This window comes from Mytilus californianus, unplaced genomic scaffold (assembly GCF_021869535.1).
Source record: "Mytilus californianus isolate M0D057914Y unplaced genomic scaffold, xbMytCali1.0.p SCAF_4, whole genome shotgun sequence".
Taxonomy (NCBI): domain Eukaryota; kingdom Metazoa; phylum Mollusca; class Bivalvia; order Mytilida; family Mytilidae; genus Mytilus; species Mytilus californianus.
Window position 1 is genome coordinate 101,403,266 of NW_026262690.1, and position 15,497 is coordinate 101,418,762.

At 32.3% G+C, this 15,497-nt stretch overlaps 1 protein-coding gene across 1 annotated transcript in view; it reads left to right on the forward strand.

Moving 5' to 3' along the window:
- Positions 1-15,497, forward strand: part of LOC127698929 (uncharacterized) — a 500,671-nt gene that overhangs the window by 220,564 nt on the left and 264,610 nt on the right. The window contains exon 12 of the mRNA XM_052202662.1: positions 13,258-13,490. Coding sequence (XP_052058622.1) covers positions 13,258-13,490 — 233 coding nt within the window. The remainder of the gene's footprint in view (positions 1-13,257; positions 13,491-15,497) is intronic.

The following is a 15,497-nucleotide window of genomic DNA, read 5'->3' on the forward strand; positions in this document are numbered from 1 at the left end:
CCGGAAGTATCTACTTATTTTTAGCAAAATTAGAGATATATTTTTGGAATCATTGTAAATAAAGCTATCATCTTACAGCAGAATTGACATTTCAAACCGGAGGTGAATAATTTCCTGTCAAAATATGTACATTTATGGTGGAAAGACCTTGTTTTTTAATTATTATTTTTTTTCTTTTTGCCAAGTTTTGCCTCCGTAACCTTAAGATATGTCGCTTTCAGGTTCGCACTTTGTATTGGTGTCACAAATACCTATCCGGAAGTCACCCTGTGAGTCGAAAAATTTTGTCGTTATAAAGTTATATACCCAAAACCGAAAAAACCGTATTATCATTTAAACACCGTTGCCGTTATAGGTACACAAAACCAAAGAGTGGAACTGGTTAAGGATCATATCCTGGTACTTTGTCACATTTGGATCTAAAAGTTTCAAAGACTCCTTGGTAGGATAATGCTCCTTTGAAAGTTAACCGATGTCGGTTGGCCACTTACAGTAAGTCATAGACACCCCGGATCTTCACCAATGATCATCAATTCATGTGATCATGAAAATGTATTCTTGTGGTTTGTGGTAATATGTTAGTCTCATTTGAATCAGACGTACAGAATGAATAAAATTTGGCAAAAAATATCATTCAATCGTATTTTTGCTCCTATTTTTTTTTTTAAATTCATTTGACTAAATAAGCGTTTTCAAAGAATCGTAAAATTACATACTACTTAAAGGAGCAATATCATTAGTTTTATATGAGATGGACATATATTTAATCAAAATAGTTTTATTAAAGGATAAAATGTACTTAGAATGATAATTTTCCTCAACATGCTCAACTAGTGCAAAGCCCGGCCATGTGCGCTATTGATGTCACTTGGCGTTTGTTGTCGTCATCAACCTAAAATTTGAAGAAAAAAATCCTTCTTTGAAAGTACAGGGCTAAATGTTACCAAACGAGTTTTTGTTAGGGAAATTAGGTGAAAATAATTATCTAAAAAATTTCAAAAAAACTGTTGTTCACAGAACAATTGAAGGTCTTTCCAACTCACAAGTTGATAATTAAGATTTAAATTAACTTTTATACAGACTTGCAAAAACTGTTTTTAATACCAAATATGTCGTTAAAAAAAGTTGTCAGAAAAAATTACCTATTTTTCACAGATTCAAAAAACATTTAGTATGTACATCTTTTCTTTGAAATAAGGGAAATCATCAGCTACTTCCGGTTTCAAAAAGTCACTTCCGGTACTAACTGATAGCTTACTTTGCACTAAATACAAAAATGAATAGATTCTGTGTTTCCATTTTATATAATGGATGATACTTGACTACTTTTTGTCTAACAAAAATGCCACTTCCAGTGTTATATGATAGCTTATATTACACTGATTCGAAAAATATATGGTAACTATATACTTTTGCTTGAAATAAATGAAATAATGTACTACTTCCGGTCTAAAAAATGTCAGTTCTCGTTCATATGAGAGGTTACTTCACACTTAATCTAAGAATACATCATTTCTATTTACGTTTACATGAAACTAGTGCAAAAATGGCTTCTTTCGGTTTACATAATGTTACTACCGGTTGACTTTTTCAATGCGATATGTCGTCCAGCTTAATACAAAACACAAAATGGCTTTAACATGTACTAGTATGAAGTTAAAGCAAAAGTCAAATTTGGCATGTCATATTGACATTTCACCTTAACCTAAATTTTAAGGAATCAGATCAATGATCTCAAACCAAAACACTCAAGTCTCTGATAAGTTTTGTTAAAAGGACCTTATACCAAAAGACTCTAGGTCTCTATGACTTACGTTTTATGAGTTACACCGACATACCGTCTCTGTCAAACACACAAAAGTTAAATAGCTCTTATTACATGTTACCGTACTGATCGCTTTGATCCAAATTGACCAAATCATCCTGATGAAATAATGAACATTTTGGAAAAAAAATATAAGCGATAACTTTTATGGTTTTCTCAGGAGAACCTTTACAAGAAAAACAGTAAACTGGAAGATAACTCCTATATGAAAAGTGTTAATAGGTTGATCAGGACGAGTTTCAAAAACGCAATAACTGTTCGATATCAAATATCAAATATCTTATAGATATGTTGCGAAACAAAAACGACTTTTCAAAAACAAAATCAAAAGGTCTTTCCACTGAAAGAGGGAACTTCAAAGACCTTTCTAGATGCACCACAAAATTAGTCTGCTTTCTAGAAATATCAAGATTCAGGATACTAAAGTCAGATCTATTTCTTTTGCTTAATTTTTTGTGCAAAGATATTGCTTGCAATTTGAATGTCAGAGAATGTTTTATTTGCATTGGGTAAAATTTTGTAATCTGGGACCCACCTGTTGTCCATTTGTTTGATGTGTTTTATCATTTGATTTTGCCATTTGATTAGGGACTTTCCGTTTTGAATTTTCCTCGGAGTTCAGTATTTTTGTGATTTTACTTTTTGGAAAACGTTTTTAAAGAGTTAAATTATTATCTAACGAAATCAAATAGGCTGCACCTAATTTATTACCTTAAACTTTGTGTTATACCATTGCTTGTAATTTGTGTATGTGAAAATGTTTTCTCTGCATGGGTAAGAATTTTTTTAAATATGTACTGTACCCCGTCCCCATTTGTTTCACGTTTCCATGTCATTATGTTTTTTTTAAGCTCACAATTTTTAATGCAAAACATTTTACATTTTAAATTTTCAAGTAATATATTAGATAAATATAAGACAAAAAGATTGAAGGTCTAATATAAAAAAGAAGATGTGGTATACTCAGAGACCAAAAGACATGGATGTAGATTTTTTTCTTCATCTGATAATCAGAAGCTTAGGTGCTTCTCTGTTACAAATGATCACACGGCATAGCCCTTTTCAGCTGATTTTTGCAGATTTTCTTATGTTGTCGTTGGTTGCTGTCTATCATATTTCTTTATTGTTTATTGTACATGTATTGTACATAAATCAAACCGTTGTTTAATGTCTCATCTGAAATATTTCATCCACACAATGTATACTAGGTGTCTTTTTTATCAATTACATATTATTAAGCAACATATTGGTTGTTTTAATAACATTTAAACAAATGCACCAGCACAGAATCATGCCGCACCAGCGTCGGTCAGGGTCATATCACAAGCAGAAAACATTCTCTCGCAGGACACCGGGTGTCAGGATTGCCCAAAGAAAGACCTCTCTACAGTCGGTCTTTCATTTGAACAATCCTGACATCCCTCGGTGTGTTATACGACAAGATAAACCTCAAAGTATGCATTATCTATAACATAACAGAAATATAACAAACACAAGGCATAAGCAGAATGACATAAGAATTCTTAGTAAGACCATAGACTTGTGCAAGTAACACACGATAATGAATATAAATAAATAGAACATTTATATGATAGTAGATGTAGACAGCTCTATCACAAGCAAAACACTCCAGCTGTAAAATATAAGGGCATACACCACATGCACGGGGACCTTTTCAACTGATTTTTATAGTTTTTTCTTATGTTGTGCTGTTACACCACTGTCCCAGTAAAGGGTGAGGGTTGGGCGCATGTTTAATCCTACTATGTTCTATATTTGTTTTCCCAAGTCAGGAGCCTGTTATTGCTACCATATATTTCAAATTAGCATGTCTTAAGTATATTTGAATGGTTTCCTTCAGTTGCTTTAATTTTTTATATCAGTAGCATGTTTGATAAATTTTCTTCTTGTAGGCTCGGTCTTAACTTTTAAGGGTTTTTTTTTATTCCGTGGGTGTTTGTCCTTTGGCTTGCATTTTTTGGAGGGTATATGTTGGTTTATACTGCTTTTCTTGTCTTCCTTGAACATATTCCAGAGCTTTCTTATGTTTGTGTTTAGTTCAGGTTTTCTTGTTTAATTTAAATGTACAGCAAATTCATTTTATTATGATGTCCCATTAAGCTCTTTTATACAATTGGATTTTTGTTATCTTTAAATTATGTTGTTTGTCTTTGTCTGGTGTTCATTTCTACGTACAAGATATCATGGTCGAAAACTCCCAGTATAACATCTATTCGCTTTATTTTATTTGGACAGTTGGTAATAAGACGTGCTTTTTTTTTCTATTTGACTTTAAGCCACGTACTAATTGAGATGATCTATTGCGATAAAAAAACTGTTAGTTGGTAGTGTTGTTCAGCATGTCAGCAAATTTGTCAAAATAAGCTCAAAAACATCGCAGATGTATTATTGACTAGCAAATAAATAATTCGACCTCATGTGAATCCGTATTCATGTGAACTTTAATTTGACCCCTTAGCTGGAGATAGGTTACGCATGTACTAGGCGTGTTCAACTATCAAAAGAAAGATTTTGATTTTTTGATTTTTGGTGTTTTAACGCCACTTTTAAGCATCTCTTTTGGGCTATTTCGTGGCGGCCAGTTTTTATTGGTGGATGAAGCCGGAGTGCCCGGAGAAAACCACCGACCTTCGATAGGAAAACTGACAATCCTAGTCAATTAAGATTGGAGTCGAGTGCACCCGCACGAGCGGGGTTCGAACTCGCAACCTCAGTGTTGACTGGCTAGTGATTACAGTAGTAACTACTTAGACCACTCGGCCACCGAGGCCTCTCAAAAGAAAGAGAAAATGTTAACATTGAAAGTGAAACAAGGGTGAACTATTTCGTTGACTAATTCGATCAACAACAAAAATCGTTCTTGTAATGGTAAAAACGATTATTAACTGATTTTTTAACCTATGATATGAAATCAAACAGACCCAGAAAAATCCAATTGCACGTGGTTGCTATTTATTTATACTTATATTCATGTTTATATCGGGTTATATGACCGTCGGCAGTCTTCGGAGGTTAGTTAGATGGCGTCTAGACTAAAATACACACGAAATGCTGATATTTATTATCGAGTTTATGCATTGTGAATTGATTATTTTAGACTTATTTGTAATTTGGATATACGTTTTAGTATGCTATAAATCAAATAAGAGAATTTCAGTTCAATTGGTGAACATGAATTTGACAGCTTATGCCCCTTCATCAAAAATCAAAATTTGTGCCTTGTATTTTTTTGGAGATTGAATAAAAATTCCCGCCATTACGGGACAAAATTTTTAATGAAACAATTTGCCATAAAGAAGTGAAAAAAACATTAAATATTTTGTGTAAAGTGATTTTCGATCATCAATAAACCTTTCTTTGTGAAAACTTGCTATATTTGCAATGAATTCAATAGAGAACATTTGATATTAAACATGAACAAATCGATCTTTCTCAATATTTAAGATTGCCAAACGGAAGCTGAAATCGTACCACGAGACCTGAAAAATTTTTCACACGGCACCTAGGCTGTCGTTCATCCTCTAACCCAATTGCAACTTTAATAGTAGTTCAATTGGTTAATGTTCACATTTTTTAGGGTATTATATATATAAAAAATTTATGAGGTTGGATCGTGATATGATATTATCTTAATTCCGAATTTGGTCTTTATCTTAAGTTAAAGAGAGTAAAGAAATGCTTACCTCATTATATTAGAATCCACATACAGTTTGAATGATCTGGAAATAAGTTGGAAGAGATTGTATTTATATATATATATATATATATAAGTCTGAAAATTACACCCAACAGTGTTAGAATTAGACTTTTATGCTGACAAATTTTTGTCCCTCAACGGGATTCGAACTCACACCTTTGATACACTACAGCACCAATCGCTTAGCCTCATGTCCAGCGCTCTAGACCACACGACCACATCCGCTATATTAAAATATAACTTCAATAGTCGTAGTGTTACCTTGTCACGTAAGGCGAATCTATATTATATTGCCGGCGAGGGAAGAACAAAAATTTGCTTCCGCAAATTTGCAGATGTAACATTGTTGTGCTGATATTTAGAGTAGTTATATATATATATATCGACCTGCTAGTCAAATGCGTTTTGTTAAAATATACTTTTTCACTTTTTTGGTCTTTTGGGAAATGCATGCACACGTATAAAAATTGTATCCAACGCAATCATGGGTTTGAACGTTGTTTTCGATTTAGACTTGTTTATATTTTTTCGTTTGGGCTTGTATTGTTTATATTTTTCGTTTGGGCTTGTATTATATTTCCCTTCGGGTTTAATTTATATAATCCGTTCATCCTATTTCGACTCTTCAAAATTCAAGAAACAATCCTAAATTGAGGTAAATTTTATGGCCTTCCAAATACCGTTTCGATTCCTAACATCACTGAAGAGACATTTATTGTCGAAATCCGGATATGGTGTACCAATTTTTGCACCTCATGTTTGCGGTATACAATCTTTTCCGCAAGTTCTTTGTTTTCGGTTTGGTATTAAATTAATAATTAAGATCCATTTTGTTACATCTGGTGATCCGTTTATTTGGCAATCGCCATGGCAGTCAGCAGGGTTTAATAACATCCGTTGTTCGACCTGCTAGTCAAATGCGTTTTGTTAAAATATACTTTTTCACTTTTTTGGTCTTTTGGGAAATGTTGTTTGTGCTGTATTTAGACCCCTCTACCAAGAAATTTGTTTAGCATGCACACGTATAAAAATTTCGGTTTTTATTTAACGCAATCATAGGTTTGAACGTTGTTTTCAATTTAGACTTGTTTATATATATATATATATATATATGTGTGTATATAAAGTTAATTAAAGTTGTGTACAGATATAAATATATTCAAAATGAAATAGTAAGCAAATAATGCCTCTACATATTTACCAACAAAACACTATAAAACATATTGTGTTTTATTGATATTTATGTAGAGGCATTATTTGCTTATTAATTTATATTGAATATAAATATATAATTCACCTATGATTAAATAAGCGTTTTGTACACGAGAATATTGCAAATTTTATATTTCTTTGCACTTGAGAAAAATCGCGTCTTGTTATGTCTGCATCAATTCATCAGAATAAGAAATAGTGCATTTGTGTTATTGAAGATGATTGAAGATAATATGTCAACACCATTTAGCTGAGTAGATGGCGCTCGTAAATGGGTATCATTCGTTTTAAAAAGATAACAGGTATAATATTAATGTTTTCGTTTGAGGATGTTTGGTAGTCATGTCGAATTTCAAATTTCTGCCACTGTTAAATTTTCATCATAATGGCATTATAAAATAAGGAGATTTGGTATGATTTCATATGAGACGGTCCCAATTTCGCAGATTTAAGCAACTATAAGTTAACTTTAAAAATGACTAAAACCCATCTCTATAGACAGCTGTAAAAGGCCCCAACATGACAAAATGTAAAACAATTAAAGCAAAAAACCAACGGTCTGACTAATAACAAAATAATAGACGAGAAAAAAAACCAGTATGACAGACAGCAACCAACGACAACCACGCGTTTCTTTTTAACAATTTTATCTTAAACTACATTCCTTCAAAACCAGGTTACATTTTGATAGTGAAAACATATGCATACAAAATGATAATAGGAATTACAAAAATGTTAAACATGTCAATACCAACCACTGACTTCTTCGAGAAAATGGGCTAAGAAGTCAATGAAAAGTAAAAAAAACATCTGATTGCCGCCATATGTTTACATGGTATTATCTCAAAAGCGAACATATAGACACATCTATTTTCATGGTTTTAATATTATTTTCTTAGTAAACTTTATTCAATATACAACATCAATTCGGTTAATTGTTATTTTGGATAATTAAAATTGCAACGCCAGTTGTATTTTGAACAAGGCCGATCAAAATGGACACTATTGCTGGTGTTGGTCTAGAACATAAAATTAAATCATTTTAACGCTTACTATGAAGATATTGACAAATATCGTGCATTTCCATGTTAAAATGACCATAGATTTATTTAGAAGTTGTTATTGGCTTTAAGGTAGCTCGGGTGTCTTTCTCCATCTTGGATTTTGAAATAGCAGATAAGAATTGGTCTAGATCTTTAAAGAAGTGTGCAAATTTCGAGAGTAGTATGTAATTCATGTGCAAGACTTTTCCTGTTAAAAAGGAAAATTACGTGTTTTATCATATTTACGGCTGTATTTTACCAAAAACAGAATATTTTTGTTTGATTAATTTTTTTTCAACTTTGCCATGAAAGGGGAGACAACTCAAATGTAAAGGGAGATAACTCAGATAAAGTAATTTTTTTATAGAATATGTTGTGAACTTACCTTTTTTATTATGAAGCAAGAAAACGAGTCAGGTGACCCCATTTTTTCTTTTTCTTATCTGAAAGCATATTATTAGAGCTATCTTCTCATATTTTATTTCAAAATTCTATGGTGTAGTTTTCGTTTTATCGCGCAAAAATGGGTTTTCCATCCATAATCCTTACAAAATCTGACAAATTTGCACAACCTGAATCGTGAAAATAAGCCCCGTGACCCATACTTTTTATTATATTTTTTAAAAAAGCATGATATAAACTACATTTTTAAAATTTTTAAAAAATTCTATGGATTTTAATTTAGACCCCAATCTACCTTAAACTAGCTTTCAGTAACTGCAATTAGAATCAGATCGGTACTTTGTGTCTTTTGTCTTTTGTCATGTCGGTGTATTTTATAGCTGACTGTATGGTATGGGTTTTGCTCATTTTTGAAGCCCTTTCAGTGATTTTATAATTGCATATATCCGCTTTATTTTGGACTCTTTTTGAAAGAGGTCTCTTTATCAATCATACCACATTTTATATAGTGCTTGGCATGAAAGAGTTTATGCTTAAACCTTGCAGAAGTACAATGATAACACTTTTACATACAATGAACAACAAATTTAGCGTTAACGACAAAAGGTACAAAAACAATTCTTACTGAGCATATCAAAAATCGGCGCTAATAACTGTTTTAGATAATATCCTTTAAGCAATTTACTTAAATTTATATGTATCAAAGCGCCAAAATTGAACTACCAAAAGCGCAAATTTACATTTTTTTGTACCTGTACGATGAACAGTCAAGATCTACATGTACATGCTTCTTAATATGTAGCAGTTAAGTAATATCAGATAATGAGATGTCGTATGATTGCTAATGAGACAACTTTCCAACGGTGTCCATAAACGTTGTTTAAGGCAACTATAGGTCATTTTATATCCTTCAGCAATGAACAAAACCCATACCGTATAATCAGCTATGAAAGACTTTGACATGACAAAATGTGAAAAATATTTACAATAAAACCAAAGGCTTGATTTATGACAATACAATAAATGAAAAACAAATACAGTCAGGACTCTACTTCGTCAAAGTTATCTCCCCATTACGCCAGCTAATTTTTACAATCGTAAAAATGGAAGCAATTGTAAGGATGACGCGCTGTCAATTTAGCTCTTGAAAACCGATAAGTTTATCCACATAGCACCATTACGATCCTTATATGCCAGTTGTATTTTAAAAGACAAATGTATCTACTAGCTATTGAGCATCATTAAGTGTACTTTTCTGCATTTAGTCACCTTTAAACTGTTGTCTTATCGGTTGTCAGGTGGAATTTTCGAAAGTTCAAAAACATTTAAAAAAATTCTAATTAAATATTTCGTGGAAGGGCAGACTAAAAATTTTCGGAGGTTGAAGACTAATAATTAGATATAAGAAGATGTGGTATAAGTGCCAATGAGACAACTCTCCATCCAAGTCAAAATTTATAAAAGTAACCCATTATAGGTCAAAGTACGGTCTTCAACATGAAGCCTTGGCTCACACCGAACAGCAAGCTATAAAGGGCCCCAAAAATTACTAGTATAAAACCATTCAAACGGGAAAACCAACGGTCTAATCTATATAAAAAACGAGAAACGAGAAACACTTATGAACCACAACAACAAACGACAACTACTGAACATCAGATTCCTGACTTGGGACAGGTGCAAACAATTGCAGCGGGTTTAAACGTTTTAATGGTACCAAACCTTCACCCTTATCTGAAACAATAGTGTAACATCACAACATAGAAAGATACACTATAAAATATCAATTGAAATGGCTTAACTCAATCAAAAGACATATTAACACCAGTGAACATACACTGAACAAATAAATTTGATTTATGATACAATGTAAATACAAAATAAATAAACTAAGGGAAGAATAATTAAAGTAACATGTTATACCGCTGTGAAATGTTAAACAATTTAAGAAAAACAATATGCTTGAACAAAAATATCAGCCATTTGCAATAACTTTAAACACAGGTAAATGAAAATAATTTTGTTGTTAGGTATACGTGTACAGTTCAGACGGAGAAAGGAAATATTTTTACAAAATTAATAATTTTGATGTTCATAGTACGAAGAAGTGAAAATTCATAGTAATACCAAACACTTATCAAAGCTGGTATGTAGACCAGATATAACCCTGAATAACATTAAATAACAAAAAAGCATTACAATTAGTATCAACAGGTCAAATCAACAAGAAAGTACGATTTGAGAGTACTCGCAGTTACTGACAAAAGCCAAAAACAATGAATAAAAAAAAATCATGCATCAGAGACTAAAATCAACTAAAACACATCCCAGAGATTTAGTACTTTAACGTCATGGACAGTCAAAGAAGACATGACTTGTGCAATGCCAAAAATGAATGTATCGACAGGCAGTAGGATAGTTAGGAGTTAACCTCTTTATAAATCAAAATGAACGTGGGTGTGTCTTTATAAATCCCGTTTGAAAAGAATACAAATTTAGTTATGTTTTAATTTGCTGATGACAAAATCGATATCAGTGCCAATGTAAACTAAATTCAAAGATCTAATTACAACACTGGTAAGATAACCTTTACTAATAAGTTTGCTTAAAGGTTCGATGAGTTTACACGGATCACATAGTGATTTCCGCGCTTTAAGTACAATATTACCGTAAAATTTAGGATGTGAAATACCGTTTTCAATCAGTTTTCTACAGGTACAGCCAAATTTACTAATCAAATTTTTGTATCTATGAAAGAATTTAGTAAAAGTTTTACGTAATTTATGGTAATGAAATCCCTGACTGAATAATTTTCCAGTGATGCATTGATTACGTTCGTTAAAATCTATGACATCACTACACACACGGGCATAACGAACGAGTTGGGATATATAAACACCGTATGATGGAGCCAAAGGAACATCGCCGTATAAAAAAGAAAAATTAACAATAGGGAATGAAAAGTCGTCTCTTTTGTCGTAAATTTTAGTATGGAGTTTTCCTTTAGAGATTGAAATGTCCAAATCTAGAAAAGGACAACTACTGCTGTTTATGTTAGATTTAGTTAAAGTAAGTTCTTTTGGGTAAATTTCGGTAGTATATTTAGAGAACTCTGGGTTATTTAACGAAAAAATATTATCTAGATAACGGAAGGTATTGTTGAATGTATCAACCAAATGTAACAATGACGTGTCTTTACTGAGTTTGGCCATAAACTGAGATTCATAGCAATACAGGAATAAATCTGCTATTAAAGGGGCGCAGTTAGTGCCCATAGGAAATCCTACTACTTGTCGATACACTTTATTGCCAAAACGTGTTGTCTGTTCTGTGGTCGGGTTGTTGTCTCTTTGACACATTCCCCATTTCCATTCTCAATTTTATATATGTTGTCCAGGAGAAAATTTAAAGCTTCAATCATATCTTCACATTTCCAGTAAGTGTATCTAGCATACTTTCCTTTTTCGTTACAGAAAAAGGCTTTAAACGAGTTACAGCAAATAGATTTGTAATGAGATGTTTTGAAAGACCATTTAATTAAATATGCAAACTTTTTCTTGATAAGATTGTGTGGAAGTGTAGTATAGAGAGTAGAAAAATCATAACTGTCAACAGAATTAAAAGGACAATCAAAAGCATGTATTTTATCTAAAACCTCTAAAGAATTTTTAACACTCCAAAAATAATTAATACCATTATTTTTATAAGCTTTATTACAAAAGTTAATAAACCTAGATAACACACCCAAAAGAAATATTTTTTATTGAAGTTATGCATTTTTAAGATCCACCTGGAAAGTCTGTCGTCAAGTACTTTTAGTCAAAAATTGTTATTCTAACACACATACTCTGTTGTTATGACTCATTAGAAAGGTATTTCACTTGACCCATATATTTCATTTTTTAGTACTGTGGATTTTTAATGTTATTAAATCAACCTGTAGCCTAAATATATAAAAATGATAGAATCTGAAGCGAGATGATGTATCAAATATTTTTGCTTTATACGTTTTCAAGACAGAATAGTCAACTCAAACACGCCCTTACATAAAAAGGTGCACTCGATTTTCTCTTTCGATGAAATTATTGCCCATTTTTAGGATTTTTTCCCATAAAGCTGTCGCCGGGGGCAGAGACGCAAATTAATGCTTTAAAAAAATCAATCTTTTATCTTTGTGTGGATTTTTTTTCGGCGGAATTTATGCGTATGCACAAAAAAAGATCCACTTGTAATTGCACCTACCACAATCGACTGTTTTATGAAAATTTGTCTATAATTTAAAAGTTTACAAATATCTCGAAGCTCCATACTATAATTTAAGTAAAAACACGTATATAAGATGCATAAAATCCTAAATTATGCACCTTTATTAAATAAACTTTTAAAGCCCATAGAAACAGATGTAAACAATTGAAATATACCGATTTGTTTTTTTTACCTTCTCTAACAAAGAGTTCCATTTCTTTTGTTTAATTTCTACTGGGTATCCGCCTGAATATGACTGACATCAACGAACACTGAATACTAGTAACAGACTTGTGAAGGATATTATAGCATGAAGCGGGGTTAAGCATCTTTGTGAGCGCTCAACATCTCCTTAATATATAATCTTGGACAGTTGTGTAACAGTACTAGAAAATTAAGTTGAGAGTTAGTGCAATCGTACTAACGCCATAAAGAGCTAGCCTAGGACATTGAGATATTCCAGTGGTAATTTAATAACAAACATAGATTATTACCCCCAGTGCAGTAAAGTTGCTATAAATGTTATTATGTTTTGATTATCAAAACCTAGATACATGTGTCTTCATTTTTTATTCAACCCGGATAGCGACTTATGTCAGGTCAGGTTCAAAATGTTGTTGCTGTTATTTAATGAAAAACAAATACGGATGGGGGAACGGATGGGGGAAAACTTTCTATCTTTTATCGATTTTGAAAACACAAGCACGTGAGCTTCACCATTGAATTATTTCATCATTATCATTTCCTTTGAAATATATAAACAAGTTAGATGTTATAACAACATTAAAAAATATTATATCATTCATTGACAGTTTCTCCACCAGGAAATGTGAGAGATGTAAAGATAAAGGTGGACCGGGGTCAGGATCCGCCTCTCATTAGACTGTTGTGGTTACCACCACGGGATTTAGGAACTGCAGGAAAATTAGACCATTATGATATTAGATGGGGAAGGATTACTCACAAAAATAAATCTTCAGAACCAGATTTCTTCTTACAACAACCAGATTTTGACTCTGTGCCAAATATAACTCGTCTTTCAGCAGTGAGTAAAATATAAATTATATCAAAACAGACATAAAAAACCCGGAAAAAAACAAAACACCACACACACTGAAACATATTCTTTGCCTTAAATATGATATGTAGAAACAGTCAGCAATGGCATCTACTCATGAATGCATATCTCTCAGTTGAATGTCCAGAGGCTTCGTTTCTATCGGAATTTAAGTGAAAGAGATTTATTGATGACAAGAAAGTAACAGAACCAAGGAATACTTTGGGGTCTTAAATAAGCTATGTTCCTCTCAAGCTAATATTGTCTCCATTGACTGTTATGTGATTTCTCTACTCTATATACAACATTACCATATAAGCTAATCAAACAGAAATTTTATGACTAAATAAATAAAACCGACTTGCGATAAATCTCGGTGTTAAACAGTTGCTATATCTGTTGTAGTCGTTATAATTCATTTTTCTTACAAACTTACTAAAAAAAAATATTTATTGGACATGCAAAGAATTGATTTAAGTCATTAGTTTTTGCTGTTCTGTACGTTATGTTATTGATATTCCGATTGCAATTTGAATGTGACACATTTATTGAAGATTTATTACTCTATTATTATCATACCCCATACAACGAGATTGTGAAGAATATAATGCTTTGACCTATCAACCAATCCACCAGTCCACCAGTCCGTCATTACTTTGTTAGTCATGCTACGACATCATCATTATCCTTCGGAGACATACACGACATTTTTGAAATCAATGATAATTATTTTTACTTTTATCGTCGAACTTACTACCACAGAAATCATGTAGCGAAGAGTCTTTTTGTTGTTGTTAATTTAATGATTGTTTCTGATCGATCGCCAAACATCGAGCCGCGCTATTGTAAACGTAGGAAAACAAACTTAAAACCCAATAAAGATCCATATTCGGTTGTTTTTAACAATGAAACATAATGTTATTATCATAATAGAGATAACAGATATTTTTTTATATATTTGTTAGTTGCAAACAAGAATGCACACGCTCAAATGTCTCGCCTGTTTTACTTATCATTGAATTTATGTTGAAATTCTGTAATATGAAGTATCACATAGAGTTAACATTATAAATCTTCTATGAAAATGAGGTCACGGTTAGATGAATCAAGCCAGACAGACATCCCGCCTCTGGGTGTGGGATTTTCTCGTTGTGTTGAAGACCCATTGGTGGCCTTGGGCTGTTTTTTGCTCTTTGGTCGGGTTGTTGTCTCTTTGACACATTCCCCATTTCCATTCTCAATTTTATGTACACCTTACAATCATTTCATACATCAAATATAGTAATCCTATAGCTCACAGAGAAACAGATTAAACTACAAAATCTAAACATTGACCAATGAACCAGTAAAATGAAGTCAAGGTCATATGAACCCTGCCAGACAGACATTTACACCTCACAATCGTTCCATACACCAAATATAATTGACCTATTGCTTATAGTAGCTGAGAAATAGACCAATCCATAAAAACTGAACATTGTCGAATGAACCATGAAATTGACGTCAAGGTCAGATGTTTACACCTTAAAATCATTCAATAAACCAAATATAGTTGACCTAATTCTTATAGTATCTGAGATACGGACTTGACCACGAAACTTTAACCGTGATCATTGATTCATGAAATGTGGAAGAAAACATGTGAACTGTACCTGACGAACATGTGCACGTTGAAGGAACCCATATACCAAATATGGTTATCCTATTACTCATAAAAAGTGCGTATTTCACTTCACAAATATTTCAAACAGACACAGAACCATGAAAATAAGGTCAAGGACAATCCGTTTTAGAAGTTCTTCCGTAAAAATTAATTTTGATTTAACGTCCTGAAATAGACTTCAAACTCGAGCTTGCCACTCGTCGTGCCGATTTTATTCAGCAAAGAAGTTGAAATTTCTTTCATAACTTCAAGGAAACATATTTTGAATTTATATTATGTGATGAGGCTTTTTATGAACTTGTCTGTGACAAATTTGTGCCACTTAATATGCT